The following is a 20491-nucleotide window of genomic DNA, read 5'->3' as shown; positions in this document are numbered from 1 at the left end:
AGAGGCTCTCCGGGGGCTTCGGAGGTTCCCTGAAGCCTCCGGAGGGCAAAAAAAACGGCCCCATCAGCAAACCGAAAGTTTGGGAATGGACTACTGGTTTGTTCGTAGGGTCATTTTTCATCCTCCCGAAGCTTCAGGGAAGCCTCCAGAAGACCCTGAATGCTACGGAGGGCTTAAACCGGCCCTACGAGCAAACCGAAAGTCCGTTCCCGAACTTCCAGTTTGCCGGTATGGCTAGTTTTTTGCGCTCCGGAGGCTTCAGGGAAGCTCCTGAAGCCTCCAGAGGGCCTCTGGGTGGGCGGGGGAGGCTGTTTTTGCCCTCCCCAGTCTCTTATGTGGGGACAAGATTGTGAACTTTTAACTGGGTGGAATTCTGATGTCATTTCCAGTATTGGGATTAACACAGATGTGCCTAAGATCTTTGCTTTATTAAATTGGAACTTTAAGGATAGTTTTGCCTTAGTCTCTGATTTAATTCTACATGATACTTGGAATGCTGACACCAACTTTATGACATTTTGAAATGGAAACAATATCTTAGTTGTTTCTCCTTCACATTTGCATCAGTTAAATCTCTGAATGAATTAGTGCCCAGTGTTACTGTAATATTTCGTGAGTAATGTGTGCTGCACAAGCAAGCGGTTTTAAATATTAAACAAAAGGAAAGTTGCCATTTTAGGTCGAAACTTTGAGTGGGAGGAACATAGGAGAGGACAAAGCTTAAGAGCGATTTGCAGTCAGCCCTGCAATTGCCTAAACCGCTTTATGATTATCTAGTGTGGTGAGTAATGTTTCCCTACCAATCTTTGCTGGATGTAGAATTGAGTATAACTTGGTTCAACTTCACTATGTCCGTAGTCTAAGCTTAAAAATGCAGTTGGGTAGTTTGTTCTCCAGCACATTCAAGCCATAATGATAACGGAGTTTGCATAAAACATTTAACTTCTTTACTGGATTATTTCATTTTCTGTATTTGCAAAATATATTCAATCATAAACAAATGCATTCTTGCAGCTAAGGCGCATGATGTGGAGAGCAAGGAAGATAATCTTGACAGAGATCTATGGAATTGTTAATCTACGGAAAAGGAGATGAAGTCCTGAGCAGGAAGATTATATTCTAAAGTATCTCAGGCAGATATCTCTCTAATTCCCTGGAGTATAAGGAGGATGTAGAACAGAATCAGATTTGCAAGATTCTACTACTATAGCCAGTCTTAATAATAATGCTTTCAGCTTTCTTGTGATTTCCTGGTCTGATGTACCTAGATCAGAGAAGATGAAACTCTGGGATATCAAGGATGCGGTTTTTCCTTAAAAAGTATTTGACCATATGCTAGACAAAATGTTGGGCTTCCCTTGTGCTTTGCTGTAGTTTGTTACATCAGATCGCAAGCACAGATAGAACAGTCTAGAAGCAATTTTCAAGAAAATCTTCCGCCTCCCAGGACTTGAGTACTTCATCAAAATTATTTGTTCTCTCTCCACTGGCCAGCTTCAAGTCATCCAAATGGTCCTTGTTGAAGTTTCCACAGGCGGCACACAGCTTCCCTCTGAGGCTCTCCTTGGCTGCCATTGTCACCATCCCATCAGGATGGAGATAAATTTGCACTTCAGAATCATGGTCAATAACAATTTTATCTTGAATTTTCCTCATGGACACAGGGCTGTTCTCATATGGCAGCTTTATATTCTGACCATTTACCTGGAAAACATGACTGAGGTAGGAAAACAGTAAGCAACTTGAAAATATCCCGGCATCCATTTTTAAATGTTTGTTTTCTTCCTTTGAATCTACTCAAATAGTCCTCAGCTTAATTACAAAATCTTTTGCAAGACATCAGATGTCCTGCAGATAGCAGTTGCATAGAAAGAAAAAAAAGATATTAGGTATCACCCCATTTTTTGCAAAAAGATCTGCATACTTTTTTCATCAGGTGTCAACTCATTCGTTTATACCTGCTCCTGACTATTATTGTCTAGATTTGGAAGATAAGCAATGGAAACTTGGTTAGCAATTGAAAGGGGTTTCCTTGAGTTGGAAAAACATGAAACTTTTATTTGGGGTTTTGCTGATTAGAATGATTTATCGTTATAGAAATGGCTAGTTTCTAATATTATGGAAACATAAAAAGTTGAGGTTTAATGCCTTATTCTACTGCAACAGAGGGAGTCGGAAGTCAATATTTTTTTTTCTCTCTCCCCTCCTCATTTTTCTTTCACCTTCTCCTCCCCACAGTCCTACTATTTGTTTTGTGTCTTTGTATTTTATTCTATAATAAAATGTTTTTTAAATAATTGAAAGGGGTTTCCCAGAAAATCTTACAACTGCGCCTTTGCTGAAATATCAAAGAGCGTTCCTGAACATGGCAGTGGCAAAAATTTTCTGTATAACAGAGGAGTGTCCACTAATTCAACCAGAATCTAGCTTGACTCAAAGGAGACTATCTTTTATTCAGTTACTACTACCAAATTTAAAAGGCAACATTATTGTTTAAATATGTAAAGATGATTAAGGGTGGAGTATGAATTGTCCCATCTGCATTCTCTAGCCAGAATTTATGAAGGATTCTTCTAGGGGTGGGGTGGAAATGGGGGGTGGGGGGTAGAGAGACTTTGAAGAATGTATGTTGAAGGCTACTAAGTGTTCCATAACTTCTTGATTTGCTCTTGATTTTCACTTACCCAAAACCTTTCTTGGTTTATAATATGAATGAAGCCACCTCGAAAGTAAAAGAAGACAGATTTTCCAACCACCATCTCCTTCGTATACACCTTTCCAATGCTCACTAAGAGCCTGAACCATGAGGCAGAGTTCTGGTCACAAAGAGAAGCTATTTCGTAGACTCCACTGCAGGAATATCTCCCCGTGGCACCATCGAAAGAAGTGAACCGCGCTTGGGCAGTGAGTTGGCATTGAGTTTCCAGCGTCACGCAGCCACGCACGCCTTCCCGAAGGGTACAGGTCTCTCCAAGCTGGCAGCTGCTTTCGTTGCACTGGAGGTGGCCTGCTGACTGGCAGGTGCATTTTTTTGTGCAGCCTTTCGAGTATATGTGCTCACCGATCTGTTGAACAAAGTCCCAGAGTCAGTTACAATAAGGAAAGAAAAGCATTTCTTCCCTCCCTCCGTTCTTCCAATTTTTGAGTTTTGCCCCACTTTATCACATATTTTGTCATAGTTGTTAAGTGAATCACTGAAGTTGTTAAGTTAGTAACCCGGTTGTTAAGTGAATCTGGCTTGCCCATTGACTTGGCTTGTCAAAAGGTTGCAAAAAGAGACCGTGTGACCCCAGGACACTGCAACCGTCATAAATATGAACCAGTTGTCAAATATCTGAGTCTTGATCACATGACCATGGGGAATGGTCACTAAATGAACTGTTGTAAGTCTGTATTCTGTCAGGAATCTCTCCTAGTCTCCATCTCATGAGAAATAGCCCCTTTTTGCAACCAGCCACGTCAAGGGAGAGAGAAATTACCTTCAGGTAGGCTCCGCGATATGTGCAGCCACATTGCTTCATGGTTACACACTGAGATCCATCAAAGACATAGTCCTCATCACACTGACAGCCTTCAAAGCAGTTCTCTGAACAATGACTTGGACTAGACAAGGCGGCACAGGTGGAATCACAAGTTCTGGTACATGGCTCATAGTGGCTGTGGGCCGGACAGGTGAGAGCTGTGGAAAGCAGAAGAAGCAAATAGATTAAAGTGGGTAGGGAATTCCCAGAAGTGAAGTTCACATCTCCTAAAGTTGCCCAAGTTGAGAAACACTGCACTAATGAAGTGCTAAGGACTAACAATCACATCTTCCAGGGGAGAAGAGTACAATCTAGAGAGGCATCTTGTCTCCCTGGAGCCAAAAATCAAAATGTGGCTGAGAACCTAACCAAAACAATTAGGCCCACAAACTACTAATCTTCCTTCCTCCTTCATGTTGGGACGAATGAGACAACAAAGAACCTTAGTAAAATATTGAGAGATTATAAGCAAGTAGGCAATAAAGTTAAGGATTCTTGGAACAAGTACCCATGTTTTTTTCAAAAATAAGACCCAGTCTTAATTTCTTTTGACCTCCAAAATAAGAACTAGGTCTTATTTTGAGGGAAATGACTTGTTTCTTTGTCCATGTACTTGAAGAGGACATGGGAGGCCCACTTCTTCTGCTTCATCGTGGCAGGGGAGGAAGTCTTGCGGCCAGGACACCACAAACAACCAGATGGAATGGGCAGCTGGGCAGTTGTGCTTAAGAAGGCCTTGTTTTGGGGATAGGACTTATATTGTGCAGACAAGCAAACACCATGGTAGGGCTTATTTTTGGGATAGGTGTTATTTTGGGGAAACACAGTAATTGCTGAAACAACTCTGGAATCTCTTTGAATCAGGATGCATCCATGGTTCGTTAAGCACTAGAGGATGTTAGGATTTAAATGGTTGTGAACTGGATAGACTCAGCCATGAATAAGAATAGTAAGGCAAGGCACAGAAAGATAGACGAAGACATTTGAGGCAGAGAGTTGGCTATTTATGGAAAGTAACTTCCTACAAACTTACGGCAGAAGAAAGAGCTTCTCCAGGCTCTAATGTTGCCACCAGATGCCTGGCAAGCAGCTACATAGGCTTGAAGACTGCGACAAAGGGACCCTTGAACCTCATTGGCTGTGCAGGCCTCATTCAAACAGTGTTCAAAATATTCTGCAGGGTCCACCAGTGAATGGCAGCCTATGAATGGACCTGTCTTGGATGGGATCATTCCACAGAAGTTCTCAGCTTCATATTTTGTTTTCTGGGTTTTGTTGCAGATGGGACATCTGTCCCCACAGCCATCAGAACAAATTACACCATTCACTGGGACCTTCCAAGAAGCCGCAAATTCTTCCACATTTTCAGTGAGTTTTCCATTAGGTAGCATGAAGTCATCCTTCGGATCCCCATTGAAGTTTCCAGCTAGGCCACACATATGACCCATGTAAGTACTGGGCACAGAAACCTGAATATATGAAGAAGTATCATAGAGGACTGTGAGGCCAAAGGTTGTATAGATAATGATGTTGTTCCCTTCTTGGGTGATCCAGAATTTCCCATCAGCTGCATTCATTGGCAGGGTATACAACTGTCCATCCACCTGTACCAACAAAGAATGAAATTGGGAATAAGTTCTGGTTTTACATGCATAGAATTTAATGCATGTTTCACATTGCTTCATAGCAGTAATTAATATTGTTTGTTTTCCTCTTCACAACTCTGGGAAAAGAATAAAATCTAGATTCAATTATGATCTTGCAGTCTGCATTAGCAAATCATCAAAGGTAGAAAGCATGCATTTAACTCCCAAATCCCTCCCCCCAATTTTTAAAAATCTTCTGAGATTAAGACCAAAATGTCACTACTGAATGTGAAACTGAATTTTTCTGCTTGATTGTGCTGCATTAAACCCCTAATAAATTTAATGCACCTGTTTTATTAAAAGAAAACAGGCAGAGATTTCTGTTTCCAGTCATTTGGGAGCCATCCCTGCAATATTTCCATGTTCTCTGCAGTTATACAAAGACCAAATAAAATGTCTGTGTGGGGGTGTAGCCCCTATTCTGCAAACAGTTTGCTGGCTCTAGGATTCAAAGCCTTTTCCCCAAATATGATAACAAAAACCCATAAAAGAAACTTCCTAGTGATAAGCTCTTTCACCTACCATAGCCTGCCACTTTAGTCCCCTCTGAAGGGTGATTGTGGAACCATGAATGAAGAGCTTCAGATTCTGGATTAGAATTAAAGGACCATCACCAAGCTTCTCATTCTCTACCCACAGAGTGAAGTTCTGGAGCTGAGGATTGTGCTGGCAGACTTGAGCTATGGTGTAAGTACAGGAACCGTAGAGTTCAAAATGCCTTCCATCAAAGGAAATGAAATGAGGTCCCCCCAATACAATGGCCTTTCCATAGCCTATGGGGTAGCAGCCTTGAACGCCTTTTACAATCTTGCATTCCTCATTTTCTTCACAAGAGAACTTTTGACATTCTATGGTTGCGTTGTCCTTGCAGATGCACTTTTTCTGGCAGGAAGTGGTGGGATAAAACTCTTCTCCCAGTTTGTAGTATCGCCCTTGGTCAAAACAGCCACAGTTTGCATTTGAAACACACTGATCCCCACTGCGGATAGATCCAGAGTCACAAAAACATCCTTCCAGGCATGGAACATCACACTCCTGCGGTGAGATGAGGCTCTTGCATGTTGCTGGACAACCATTGCCACAGAGCTCATAGTGGGTGTTAGGTGGGCAAGACATACCTGAAGAACAGAATAAAGAGAATGTTGCTTATCAAATTATCACAAAGAAGAGGGGGTTAAAGCAGAAGGCAAGATAAGTAAAAATGGATGGAAACTACTTCAACACATCTGGGGGCAAAAAGTTGAGGAAGGCTACTGTGATATAAATGGGGTCTTCATCAAATGACTCTCCCATTTCTATTACTGGATTTAGGCTCTCTTTCATCTCTCATGCCAGCTATTTTGTTTCTCCGAAAATAAGACATGCCCGAAAATATTGCAAAACAGCAGCAGTCATGAGGTGACCATACTCACTGCCTCCTGCACCTCAAAAATAATAAGACCTCCCCAAAAATAAGGCCAAGTGCTTATTTCAAGGGGGGGAGTCAAAAGAAAACAAGACCCTGTCTTATTTTGGAGAAAACACGGTAAACTTTGAATGCAGGAGGGAAGACTTACTGCAGAAGGATGGTGATCTCCACTCCTCAACTTGGATGCCGTGAGCTTGACATGCTGTCACGTAGGAGCTGATGGCAATACAGAGGGTCTCATGGTGACCTTGATATGCGCAGGTATCATAGACACAATCATCAAGGTAAGACTGAGGATCAATGGCATCATGGCATTGCCTGAAAGGCCCACTCTTTCTTGTAAGAATCCCACAGTAGGATGGACCTTGGTAGGTTTGTTTATCAGCATCACTGCACACTGGGCAATTTTTGGTGCATCCAGAAGAGCAGCCAGGAATATCTTTCACCTTCCAGCTGTTTGCAAATTGAATTTCATCCTCTGCTTGGGTTCCATCTTTCATGAGAAAGTCATCATTTTGATCTTCATTGGCATTACCACAAAGGCCACAGAGTGCATTGGCATAAGAGTCGGGAACGATGACCCTGGCATAGCTGTACCAGTCAAAGCTGACACGCAGATCAAAGTCTGTCTTGATGAAGCCGTGAACTCCACTCTGATAGATGCTCAGTTTATTTTCATAGGAAAAGGGCAGTTCCACAAAGATGCCATTGACCTGAATTAAAATATAGAAAAAAAATAGTCAAGGCACTAACAATTATTTCAAATTAAAGAGTAGATTTGGTCTTATTAGATTTCAGACTCATCATCTCCCCTATTCCACTCAATGGGCTGTTTGACAAATAAGCAAAGTAAGAAATCTATCACTATTTAATAACAATAAATTTAGACATAGAAAAAAAACCAAATGGAAAATTGCAGATGTAATTTAAATTTGGCCCTAGAAGATGAAACAATATAACAGATAAAATAAGTTGTAAAAATTACACAAAACAATTAAAACGCTAGCTTGATAACTAAAATAATTTCTACTTCTCGTGAAATTCTCTATGCCGAAGAACAAATTCTGTATACATTTCTAAATACTATAGATCATAAATAGATATTTTTATGATTTCAAATAAGTGACTGACATCCTCCCCATTAAACCAATATCCATTTGGAAACTGGCTGAAAAACAGTAGGGAGGTCTTGCCTTTAATATCTTCACTAAGAAATAAGAAACAAAGTACTCTCTATATATAGTATCACCTCCCTAAACCAGAAGCCAGCAATCTTTTTAGACTGAGTTTTTGGGGTTGTTCCATGAAAACATATGCAAGTTGGCTTTTCTCATGAAAATTCTTGTGTGAGATTAATAAGTCTTGAAAAGGATTTTGTGGGATTCCACCTTGCAGAAGATTATTTTGCTATTCCAGCATTTATATTGGAGGAATTAAATTAAGCATGATAATATTTTGGCCTGTGCAAGTCCCATATATCTGACCCCTAAATCTGCAACTATAATCCCATCCTGGTTTGAATCGTAGCTAAACCTCCATACAAGAACTAAGAAACATTGAGAACTTAACACCTATGAAGCTCTTATGCCTGAGAACCTAAAACTTGCAATGACTCTTTTTTTGTTTATTAATAGGACATTTGAACACCCCCTTGGATTAGTTTACATACCTGGATCTTTTTGGGAAACTCTTGGCTCATACTGATGGTAAAGTTGTAGATTTCCAGGGTCACCACTTTGGTGTAGGACACTGCCTTGTTGCCTCGGTGGTTATTCTCCACGGTGACCAAAAACGGGGTCAGAGAAGGATCCTGGGAGCAGAGCCCAGCCATTTGGTAAATGCAGGTTCCCATGAAATTGTATTTCTTCCCATCGAAGGTTGTATAGTGAGGGTCTCCGGTTCCTATGCAGGTCTTGTAACTGACAGCATGGCATCCCCGGACACCATTGACCACGCTGCATTTTGTCTTGCCCTTGCAAGAAGACTTTTGGCATACAGCCTTACCTAATTTGGCATCACACTTGCAATGACTCTGGCAGTCTTCATCTCCCCAGAACGCTTCCCCTGCCTTATAGGTCACGCCTTGGTAAATGCAATTGCAGGTGTCTACCGGAACGCACTTCTCACTGCTGCGGACAAAGCCTTCGTCACAATGGCAGATTTGCGCACAGGTGTTGTTACAGGTGCTGGGAGCAGAACGGTCAGAGCAGGTGGCTGGACAGGCATTTCCACAGGCTTCATAGTGGCTGTTCTCAGGGCAGGATATTGGGACTATTTAACAAAACCATGGTTAAAACAAGATTAGTGACTATTAACATGCACTTATTACTGAGAAAACACCCTGCGTGTCTAATTCAAAACAACAAAAAGATTCACATTGGTTCTGGATAATCAAAAGAGTAGCAGGCTTTCCTTGTGGGATTTTGAAAGAGAAGGTAAAAGAAAGTCCTTTTAAAGCTTTGGGAAGAGAGGAAAGCATCTTTATGCACGAAACTCTGTATTGTGGGAGGAGAGTTGTGTTAGTTTATGACAGGAAAAAAAATCAGAAGGAACCTATTTTATTAAAAGGCAGAAGCCTTTGTGAGCTGCACACCCTTCATCGGATGCAAAGAGCCACAAAAGCCAACACCTTGTAATAAAATCGGTTGGTTGGATAAGATGCTACTGGACTGCACTTGTTCAGCTTAATTACTGAAAAATGATGAATAAGCTGTGGAAAAGTAATACAGGAATGGGTGGAAGGAAGAAAAATACTTTTACACTCAATGTTTCTTAACCTTGGCAGTTTGAAGATGTGCGGACTTCAACTCTCAGAATTCCCCAGCAAGCCAAGTCCACACATCTTCAAACCGCCAAAGTTGAGAAACATTGTCTTACCCACATAGCAAGAGGAGAAAAAGTTACTACTTTCTATTTACTCCCCTATCTCTTATTTGCCAGTTAATAAAACATTATTTACAGAGTACAGGGAACCATGGAAGAAAAAAACAAGCCTAACATGTAATATTTCTTTTTTCTATTCCTAAAATTTTAGACGTATTACTTCACACTTTAAGGTTGGGTGGGTTGGTAGGGAAATAATGAAACCATGGATCATTTGGACTTTGCCTTACGACTTTGTTTCTACCGTTAGCTTCTGTTATATTGTTGGATTTGGTTTTTTATTTTATTACTGTTTTGGAAGCAACTCAGTGATTAGAGCAGCATTTAAGTCAAAATAAGCAATTATTCAAATGCAAGAGAAATGCAAATTGATTTCACATTTAATCTTGCATATAAAGATTTGATTTATTGTCAGTTTATTTTTCAATGAAAAATCCGGATTTGCAGTCCGAGGAAGTCAAAATTTACTCCCATGTACATTTCATGAGATTTAATCATGGAAAGAGGATCCATACCATACAGGCCAATAGAATCTAGATCAACTCGGCTTGATTTCCAAATAGAGAAGTCAGTGGAAGATATAAGAAATTGAAAGTGGCCCCAGTTACATATGAACAATCTGAGTATCCAATAAAGCTTTAAACATTTAAATGTATATTCTAATAAGAACCAGCTTTAAAAGACAGAAATTATCATCATCATCATCATCGCCACCATCACCATCAATTCATGAGGATGCTTACCTGAAGAACAAAGAGCAGCAGTGCCGTAGCCATCAGATTTACCACCTCCGAAGACAAAAAGTCCAAATGGAGAGTTCTCGTGTTGCACTAACAGGGCACGATCTGTTATCTCCATGTCTTCTTCAGCCCATGAATATTCGGTGTAAGGGATCTTTGTCCACCGCATCGTCCTGCGTTCCATTGTGATCCTACCAGATTCTGAGGATTTGGCTATAATCATGGCATGATTTGTGAAGTTCTTCATTCCATAAATGCGGTATGAATTGCAATAGCATGTTATGGCAGGGATGTTCATGAGGAAAGGGTCATAAGAATCGTCTCCTCTTTTGGCACCAGTGGAAAAAAAAACGACTTGGATTCTAGCATCAGCAGAGATAAAAAGTGGTTGAGAGGCCGGGATCTCAAGTTGAACGACTTCTCCAGCCACCAGAGTACGAGATTCTTTCTTGGAGCTTGATTGATATTTGAGTAAAGTGTTCTCTGCAGAAACAATATACGCAATATCAAATTTTGTCTGGAAAGGAACAGGAGGGACAATAAAGGTGGTTCCCCAGCTCTGAACTGGCAGAAGCTGCTCAACAACATGATCACAGGCTGTGAACTTGGAAACACACTTATGTCCACTCAAGACAGCCACAGGTTTGGTCGACTCAATCCTGGTGCCTGATAAATCTTCTGTGCTTTGCAGCTGAATTGCTTCAAAGGCCTTGAGGTCAGTCATCAAGATGGACCCAGGACCATAAACCTTACTTTTGTATGTCACAGTGCCTTTCAGGTGGATGGTCACTTTTGTGAGAACCTCATGGGCTATGATAGCGAATTCTTTTATGCCATTTCCTGTGGGGGTGACCACATAATATAACTGTCCCAGCTGGTGGATGGGATAGGTGATTGTTCCCTCACTTGTAAAAGGCAAGTAATTGTAGGAGATGACAGAAATGTCTTGGTCAGCTTCGATCAGCACCACCTTATTAAATTTGTCACTTCCCACCATTGTTAAGGACTGTGGTAATTGAATGGAAATGACTTCTCCTTCATTGATGGTTTTGTGTAGTATTGTATTGCTTGTTGACACCTTAATATTTGTCACAAAAGTATATCCAGAGATGTACAGCTCAAGCTTTTGAGTACCCTGCCCAGGATTGTGATTTTGCATGAAGGCAGTAACAAAACTCTTCCCCCGGGAACTTAAATGACATGTTCCTGAAAAAAAAGAAGACTCTTAGGGGGGATAGATCTTGTCATACATTAAATTAGGATACTTCCCCATCTTTATTCTTGTTTCTGGTTATCAGAAAGTCAAGAATAAAGCGAGGTACATAAGAGCCATTGGCAACTTCAGATATGTAACCCCTAGGTGAAGATGTTACCGTTTTATCACACCATCATCCGCTTCTCCCCCTTCTACATTTAAAAAAATATATCAATCACATCGACTTTGGTGACAGTGCAACACCTCCCTTTGTGCCCATGTGACCTTCAGACAGGACAAAATGTTACACTATGGCCCCTGAGCATCTTTTCCTCATTGGTATCATTGGTTTAAGACAATATGCACATTTCACCTTTTCCCCTTGGTTTGGATTGTCTTCCATGTGGATAAATATCCTGTGAATCGTATTTTGAGATAACTCTGAACTATTAAGAACCCCTTTCAGCCACCGTTCTGAAATAGCTGACTGAGGAATTCTGGGAGTTGAAGTCCACACTTTCTTGGGCTATAGTTCTCAAGCTACAATTATCTTTCCCCAAGGATACTTAGCCAGTGAACATAAAGGAATGAATACTTACCCTTAACTCAGGTCAGGACTTCTTCTTGAAGGCGGCAGGTTTCATCAGCGGCACAAGAGTGGGCCTCACATAGGAGCCCTTTACCATGGATGCAAGTACATTTTTCCTGGCAGGTATTCAGCAGAACAGACTCATGGGGCTGGTAGGAAGAAACAGAGATTTTCGGAATTACAATATAGAACATATATTGACTTTGGGATATAAATTTTATTTAATTATATTATTTATTTGAATTTATTGAATGGCATGGTAGCCTAGAGGTGGAGTTCTTGCCTCACAGTCAGGAGGCTCTGAGTTCAATTCTATGTAGCAGCCGATATTCCTCCCTTATTTTCTTATTATTATTTTCTTTGAGTTCTTTTAGCTTTTAAAAAGGTGACATTTTTGCGAAATGTCATAACAGAAAAAAAATGTGTCTGATTTTCTAATTTCCCAATAAATTCCTTTAGATGCTGTCAATTTAGAAGAAATATTCAGGGAAATAATCACCAGTAGGTACGTATATCAAGAAAATAATACTTTAGATACTTCTTCAGGATTTGACATAACCATTTCTGGTTTTAAGCTACTCTGAATGCTTTAAAACCTCAGCCACATAACATAATACTGAAAATACTTCTTTTTCTGAAAAAAGAAACTGAACTTGTGAACAGACTGTTTTTTTTAGTTCATCACTAAGAAAAATCAGAAAATTGAGCATGAAAAACCATAGGTTTTCATATACATGCACATATATCTCTTGTGTTGGATGAATGTAGACTGCATGTAGTCCTCGACTTAAAACCATTTGCTTAGTGATTATTCAAATATACAACAGCGTTAGAAAAAAAGGGACTCCCGACCTGTTTTCAAACTTATGACTGTTGCAGCATATTCATAATTGCAGCATCCCCATGGTCACATGATAAAAATTTTGCCCTTAGCAACTAAAAGAAGCATTTTCCCTTGATTATTATTTGTAACCTTCCCAGCTGGCAGCTGACAAAGTCAATGGGGGAAGCCAAATTTTCCTAGTGATGCCATGCTTCACTTATCCAATGTGGCCAAACAGGTTGCAAAATAGGCACAAGTCCCCTAACAACTGTCATCACTGAGCAGCAGAAATTGTCTTTGTAAGGTGAAGACTATCTATATATTTGCTAACCTCATAGTCGTGTCCATCTTGGGAACAGCCACAGGTTTCCACAGAAACACAGGAAAGGCCATCAAAGAAGAAACCGACATCGCACTGGCATCCTTTTGCACAGGTGTCCGGGCATGGATCAGGGTTATTGATCTTGGCACAACTAGTGGGGCACAGGTTGGCACAGACCCAGTAGTGGCTATTGACTGGGCAGCTTGGAACTACATTGGAAAAAATAAATATTGATACGGTTCATATTAGTTAACATTTCTTGGGTGTTACTCAAGGCAGAGGAAAATGGAATGAAGTGGACGTAGCTACCCATTGATTGTACTGCTCAGATGCTCCATAGGATTCCCTTTAAGGATCTGAGACACATTCTATATTTTTATTACGAAGGGTTTTTTTACACTGAGATTTCAATATTAGTTTTCAATGTCAGCAGACATGAGCTTTGTCCAGCCTTAGGAGCAGCTCTGGACCTATGAGCTGAGCTGGCTTTGAAAGCTGAGTTGATTTATGGTTGGAAACAACCTCACACTTTCCAATCAGTCATTCCAGTTATCAGCAAGAAACCCCACATAGTGTTATGTACTTCCTATGAATGGCAAGAGGAGAGTCTTTAGTGATTTATCTCATGCACTTTTTTAGTAGACTGAAAGTTAAAGAATTTTCATTACTTCAGGATCTGGTGGGAATGGGCTCATGTGAAGCAATGGTCCCTGCATTCTCACAATAGCCAGAAGGAGTGGAATGGGTGAGAGGGATCTTTGAGAAGAGAAACTTGCAGGCGGAATTATAGATCCCAAAGTGATCCCTGATAAAGATGAACAACCTGTGTGTCCATTCAATTCTAATAACAACGTAAACAGCTTCATCAATTTATGAGGATACTTACCTGAAGAACAAAGAGCAGCAGTGCCGTAGCCATCAGATTTACCACCTCCGAAGAGAAAAAGTCCAAAGGGAGAGTTTTTGTGTTCCACTGACAGGGCACGATCTGTTATCTCCACATCTTCTTCAGCCCATGAATATTTGGTCCCTGGGATCTGTGACCACCGGATCGTCCTGCCTTCCACTATGATTCTACCAGATTCTGAGGATTTGGCTATAATCATGGCATGATTAGTAAAGTTTTTCATTCCATAAATGCGGTATGAATTGCAATAGCATGTTATGGCAGGGATGTTCATGAGGAAAGGGTCATAGGAATTGTCTCCTCTTTTGGCACCAGTGAAAAAAAACACGACTTGGATTCTAGCATCAGCAGAGATAAAAAGTGGTTGAGAGGTTGGGATCTCAAGTTGAACCACTTCTCCAGCCACCAGAGTACGAGATCCTTTCCTGGAGCTGGATTGATATTTGAGTAAAGTGTTCTCTGCAGAAACAATATACGCAATATCAAATTTTGTCTGGAAAGAAAGAGGAGAGACGATGAAGGTGGTTCCCCAGCTCTGAACTGGCAGGAGCTGCTCAACAACATGATCACAGTATGTGAACTTGGAAACACAGGTATGTCCACTCAAGACAGCCACAGGTTTGGTCGACTCAATCCTGGTGCCTGATAAATCTTCTGTGCTTTGTAGCTGAATTGCTTCAAAAACCTCGAGGTCAGTCATCAAGATGGACCCAGGGCCATAAACCTTGCTTTTGTATGTCACAGTGCCTTTCAGGTGGATTGTCACTTTTGTGAGAACCTCATGGGCTATGATAGCGAATTCTTTTGTCCCATTACTTATGGGGGTGACCACATAATATAACTGTCCCAGCTGGTGGATGGGATATGTGATTGTTCCCTCACTTGTAAAAGGCAAGTAATTGTAGGAGATGACAGAAATGTCTTGGTCAGCTTCGATCAGCACCGCCTTATTAAATTTGTCACTTCCCACCATTGCTAAGGACTGTGGTAATTGAATGGAAATGACTTCTCCTTCATTGATGGTTTTGTGTAGTATTGTATTGCTTGTTGACACTGTAATATTTGTCACAAAATTATATCCAGAGATGTACAACTCAAGCTTTTGAGTAGCTTGCCCAGGATTGTGATTTTGCATGAAGGCAGTAACAAAACTCTTTCCCCGGGAACTTAAATGACAAGTTCCTGAAAAAAAAAGAAGAAGGTCTTGTAGGAGTGGATTGATCTACTTTTGTATTAAATTAGGATACTTTCCTCCTTGGATTTGACTCTGTTAAACTTACCATTTCTATGTGGCCACCTCAGATGACCGACTGATCCTAACAACTTGAGGATGATAGATAAAGACTGATCATAAAGATTCGGCTTAAGTAGAGCTTAATCATAATTACCACATGAGCATAGCCTATTTTGGGAAACTGGTATAATAAAAACGGTTTGCTTTTGCAGAACAATTGATCAAGTCTTCCTCCCATCCACTGCTCTAAAGCATCCTGGTGGTTCTTTAAAGGAGCAAGTATTATTTTAAAAAAATACATTTTTGGTCTGAATGGACTGCATAGTTGGACAGCAGTTTTTCTGAGTTCTCACAAGGAAGAAGTAAACTTCAAATCGCTCTTCACAGTGCTGTGCTTTCTAAATGGATCAACAAATTTAAACCTGGATTATTAGTTTTTTTTAAATGAAATTTTGAATTGAAAATGAGAGCCACTCGATATAAAATTTGTAATCCATTCTGTTTGCATGTGTCCATGTGTTCACACGCACGCACGCATGCACGCACGCGTATGTATGTATGTATGTATGTATGTGTGGGATGCAGGGGTTCAGTGGCTAATACGCTGAGCTTGTCAATCAGAACGGTCATCAGTTTGGCAGTTTGAATCCCTAGTGCCACGTAACAGAGTGAGCTCCCATTACTTGTCCCAGCTTCTGCAACCTAGCAGTTCGAAAGCAGATAAAAATGCAAGTAAAAAAATGGGAACCACCTTGAGGGGAAGGTAATAGTGTTCTGTGCACCTTCAGCATTTAGTCATGCAGGCCACATGACCACGGAGAGACATCTTTTGACAGTGCTTTGAAACAGAGATGAGCACCGCCCCCTAGAGTCAGGAACAACTAGAACATATGTCCAAGGGGAACTGTTACTATGTATGTATGTATGTATGTATGTATGTATGTATGTATGTATGTATGTATGTATGTATGTATGTAATTAAAAGCCTTAACTAAAAGCATTTTATTTAGGAAACCAGGACTGTCCAAATTATTTGCTACATTGTAAAAATGTACTTTTGTTTTTTACTATTCCCAAACTTCAATTAAAAAGTAAGCTGTTGAAACTTGGAAAAGCTCTGAAATGTATATTTACCAATACCCATTCTGACATTTTTCCTTGCAAATGTTTTTTTTTACTTTTATTCAGAATATAATTCTTTTTTAAAATCCTTATGTTTACATGTTATTGGATGACTAATTTTTCATGATATAACTGCCATTAAGGCCAAAATCGAAAAATCCTCTGATGATGCCAAATGCAGACTTTGCAAAGAAGCTGATGAAACTGTTGATCACATACTCAGCTGCTGTAAAAAAATCACGCAGACTGATTATAAATTGTGGCACAATTCAGTAGCACAAATGATCCATTGGAATTTGTGCAAAAATTATAATATAATAACAGCAACAAACTGGTGGGAACATAAGCCTGAAAAAGTCACCGAAAATCAGATGGTCAAGATCTTGTGGGATTTCCGTATACAAACCGACAAAATACTGGCGCATAATACACCAGACATCACACACTGGTTGAGAAAAATAAGGTCACAATCATAGACATCGCAATACCAGGTGATAGCAGGGTCGCCGAGAAGGAACATGAAAAAATCGCAAGATACCAGGACTTAAAAATCGAAATTCAACGACTATGGCACAAACCAGCAGTGGTAATTCCAGTGGTAATTGGCACACTGGGTGCTATTCCAAAAGCACTGGAATTACATTTAAAACAGTTAAAAATTGACAAAATCACCATCAGTCAAATGCAAAAAGCCGCACTGCTTGGATCTGCACGCATATTACGAAAATACGTTACGACGTCCTAGGCCCCTGGGTGGGGCCCGACTAGTAACCAATGCCAAATCCGGTGAAACAACTGGTCTCTGTGATACAATTGTATAATAATAATAATAATAATAATAATAATAATAATAATAATAATAATAATAATAATAATAATAATCCTAAATTATGAATTAAATGGTCTTCCTGTCTCGGTATTTAATTGAGGTGCATCACACTGAGGCACCAACCCAGAGCCAACATTGGGCCATCAATAGCAATAGCAATAGCAGTTAGACTTACCGTATTTATCGGCGTATAACACGCAGTTTTAAAACTAAAATTGCAAGCTTAAACCCTGCCTGCGTGTTATACGCCGATACTGCGTGTTATACGCCGGGTCCCAAACTGCCTGCTCCAGCTGATTCACCGGCGCCCATGATACTCATAGAAGTGCAGCATCCATTTCATGGCAGCGTCGGCGGCTCTCCAGCTACCCTGCCTGATATAACCCCTACCTTGCAGCAGTGGCGGCAGCTCTCCAGCCACCTGCTGTTCGCTTTAACCCCATCATTGAACAAGCGGCGGCTGGAGAGCCGCCCGCTGCCTGATTTAACCCCATCCTAGCAGCAGCGGCTCGCAGCGGCCAGAGAGCCGCCCGCTGCCTGTATTTTTTCTCCATCATTGCGGGTGCTTACCTTCCCGCCCGCCTGCTCTCTGGTCCCAAGTGTACGCGCCGGCATTCTCCCAATCAGCTGTGAGTCCGCAGCCGCCCGCGCTGCTGTTTTAAAGGCTGCTCCTCAGGACCCTCCGAAAACTTTTTGGTTTTCCAAAAAGCAGTGATTCTGATTAAGTTTTTTTGCTCAAAGAGGTGTTTTTTCATTTCATATTTGCCTTTTAAGAGGAGTTAATGTTATAATTCATGTTCTAATGTTATAAATTTTAATCCAACATTAAGTTCCGAGCTTCCAAGTCATTTATTTTTAATTAAAAAAAATTTTACTCAAATTTTTGTGTTAAAATGGGGAATGCGTGTTATACGCCGGTGCGTGTTATACGCCGATAAATACGGTATATACCGCTTCATAGGGCTTTCAGCCCTCTCTAAGCGTTTTACAGAGTCAGCATATTGCCCCCACAGTCTGGGTCCTCATTTCACCCACCTCGGAAGGATGGAAGGCTGAGTCAACCCTGAGCTGGTGAGATTTGAACAGCCGAACTGCAGAACTGCAGTCAGCTGAAGTAGCCTGCAGTGCTGCATTTAACCACTGCGCCACCTCGTCTCAAAAAGAACCACAGCAAATAGTTTCCCAATAGCTAAGAAGGGGTTGTAATTTTTCCTGATCAAGTGCATTTAAATGCTTGAGGACTTATGGCAAACCTGTCAAAAAATTGAAAAATGTCGAACTTGACACTGCAGTGTCAAAATGCCTCCCTCAAACAACAGAGACAATTTCCCACCCCACCCCGACCCCCATCTAGGCTATCCTACTGGGAGGCAGGGCCAAGGCTGGGCCTGACGTAGAGATCTGGGCCTTAACTTCAATTCTAGTGTCTATGGAGATTCTCAATTATCCAGGTCATGGTTGTCCCAAATGTGTGTTCCAAAGGCAACTGGACTTAATTTTTTTCCTTGAAAACATTTCACTTCTCATCCAAGAAGCTTCTTCCGTTCTTCTGAACGTGGCGGAATAGAAAGATTTATGGTGTTTGTAGTTATCTGGATGTTACATTTTCAAGGAGAAAAAAAAAAACCAAGAATGTTGGCTTTTTAAAAAGCACCTTTGGCTCTAGTACCCCTCAAAAAAGGCTGCCTTAGAGAGCAGTGCAATTCCCCACCCCCAGCTCAGAGCTCCCCAGGAGCTTACCTGAGGGGAAAGGTGAGCACATTGTTTACCTTTAGGTGGTGTTTTCTCTCTTTGGAGAGGCCTCTGCGGCCTAACAGAACCTGCTCCAGGATTCACCAGGCCTTCATTCTCAAAGTGGCTTTGGTGAAGGCTCTGCAGCCTTCAAAACCACCCAAAAGCACACCCCGTTCAGAGACTCTCCATTCACCCTCCATTCTCACTTCCACAGCTTCTAAAACCCCTGCGACAAAGGGGCACGCTTTGGAGAAGAGATGTTGGATGTTGGTGAACTGCGTGTCACCCAAAATGTCACGATGTGTCACTTTTGACACGTGTGGGAAGCCCCCCTCCTAGAAGAATGAAATATTTTGGGAAGTATTAAAAAAAGGCAGAATATTTCATTTCCCTAAATGAGAAATAGAGAAATATGTTCTTAAAAGTGCTGGCTTCCTTGGGGTTTTCCCCATCTTGTTTAACAAACACAATGAATCGTAGATCCTGCCTTCCTTGGGGTTTTAATCCTGTCTTGAATGGATTACCAAATCTGCATTTTTAAAAAGGTGGCCTCCTCAGTTTCCGGGAGATGTGTGGGAAGACTGAGTCTCCTTTCTGGATTTTAAGAGGACGTTTCTCTATTTCTCATTTAGGGAAGTATAATATTTGGCCTTTTTTAATACTTCCCAAAATATTTTATTCTTCTAAGAGGGGGGCTTCCCCCACACATATATCAGAGGTTCACCATCACTGTGCTCGAGGGAGAGTAACTTTAAAACGATCTTGAGGAGAAATAGTTCCAAGCTCAGCATTCCCTCCATGGGTGGGCAAATACAGAGACACCCCAAAATTCCTTCCATGCATTTGAAATAACAGAAATATACATCAAACCGTCCAGTTTACTCACCACAGATTTGGGCCAAACCTGCCAAAAGGAGCAGAAGTCTTCTCAGTGCCATACCTACAAAAGGAGAAGAGATTAAGGATTTTTTTTCTCCCTGCACCGACACATCCTGCACCCCCAGATCCACTGGGGAAACAAAGCCCAGCTGTCACCATGCAGACATCATTAATGTAACTGGCATGAAATTTTAAAGGTGAAACGATGATAATTAGTTTGTGTGCATAGCAAAACCGCCTTGCAGCCTGACGCTCGGACACCCATGGAAGATCAGAGAAAATCAAAGTGGTCATTAAGAAATGGCACAAATTTGATAGCAGATCAATAATCAGTCAGTGATATTTAAAGCCACCCCAAAAATATTCTTTATTTTTTGAATATTTGGTTCAATATGATGACACTGGTATCAATAGGAGGGCAACACAAGGGGTGCTAGAAGTTTCTAGAAGGGAAAAGGGTTACATATAGTGTGTTATTAGGCGCCCCCTTGAGGGTGTTAGGCAAATCAACCCAGAGATTAAAAAGCCCGCCAAAAGTTAAGGTAGCTGGTGAGGTAAATTTAACCAGCCAATCAGAAATGCCGATGTAATATATGAATTGCATACAATGCCTGTTGTGAGGAGATTTGGTGCGCTTGTTTTAAGGCATTAGTTCTGAG

General features: G+C 41.0%; 1 protein-coding gene across 1 annotated transcript; it reads right to left on the bottom strand.

The window, feature by feature from the left end:
* Positions 1–932: 932 nt before the first annotated feature.
* Positions 933–19950, bottom strand: LOC148043058 (IgGFc-binding protein-like). Its single transcript, XM_087727796.1, is given in 11 exon segments — positions 933–1704; positions 2685–3065; positions 3480–3679; positions 4555–5125; positions 5690–6285; positions 6724–7288; positions 8245–8846; positions 11993–12131; positions 13137–13336; positions 14014–15216; positions 19840–19950. Coding segments are annotated over 11 exon segments (4803 nt in total). The 5' UTR covers positions 19892–19950; the 3' UTR covers positions 933–1410.
* Positions 19951–20491: the final 541 nt, after the last annotated feature.

This window comes from Thamnophis sirtalis, unplaced genomic scaffold, assembly GCF_051295495.1.
Source record: "Thamnophis sirtalis isolate CommonGarterSnake01/CBP01778 unplaced genomic scaffold, rThaSir2_p1.2 scaffold_13, whole genome shotgun sequence".
Classification (NCBI taxonomy): domain Eukaryota; kingdom Metazoa; phylum Chordata; class Lepidosauria; order Squamata; family Natricidae; genus Thamnophis; species Thamnophis sirtalis.
Note: the sequence above shows the minus strand (reverse complement) of the source record. Positions and strands in the feature narration are given on the sequence as shown.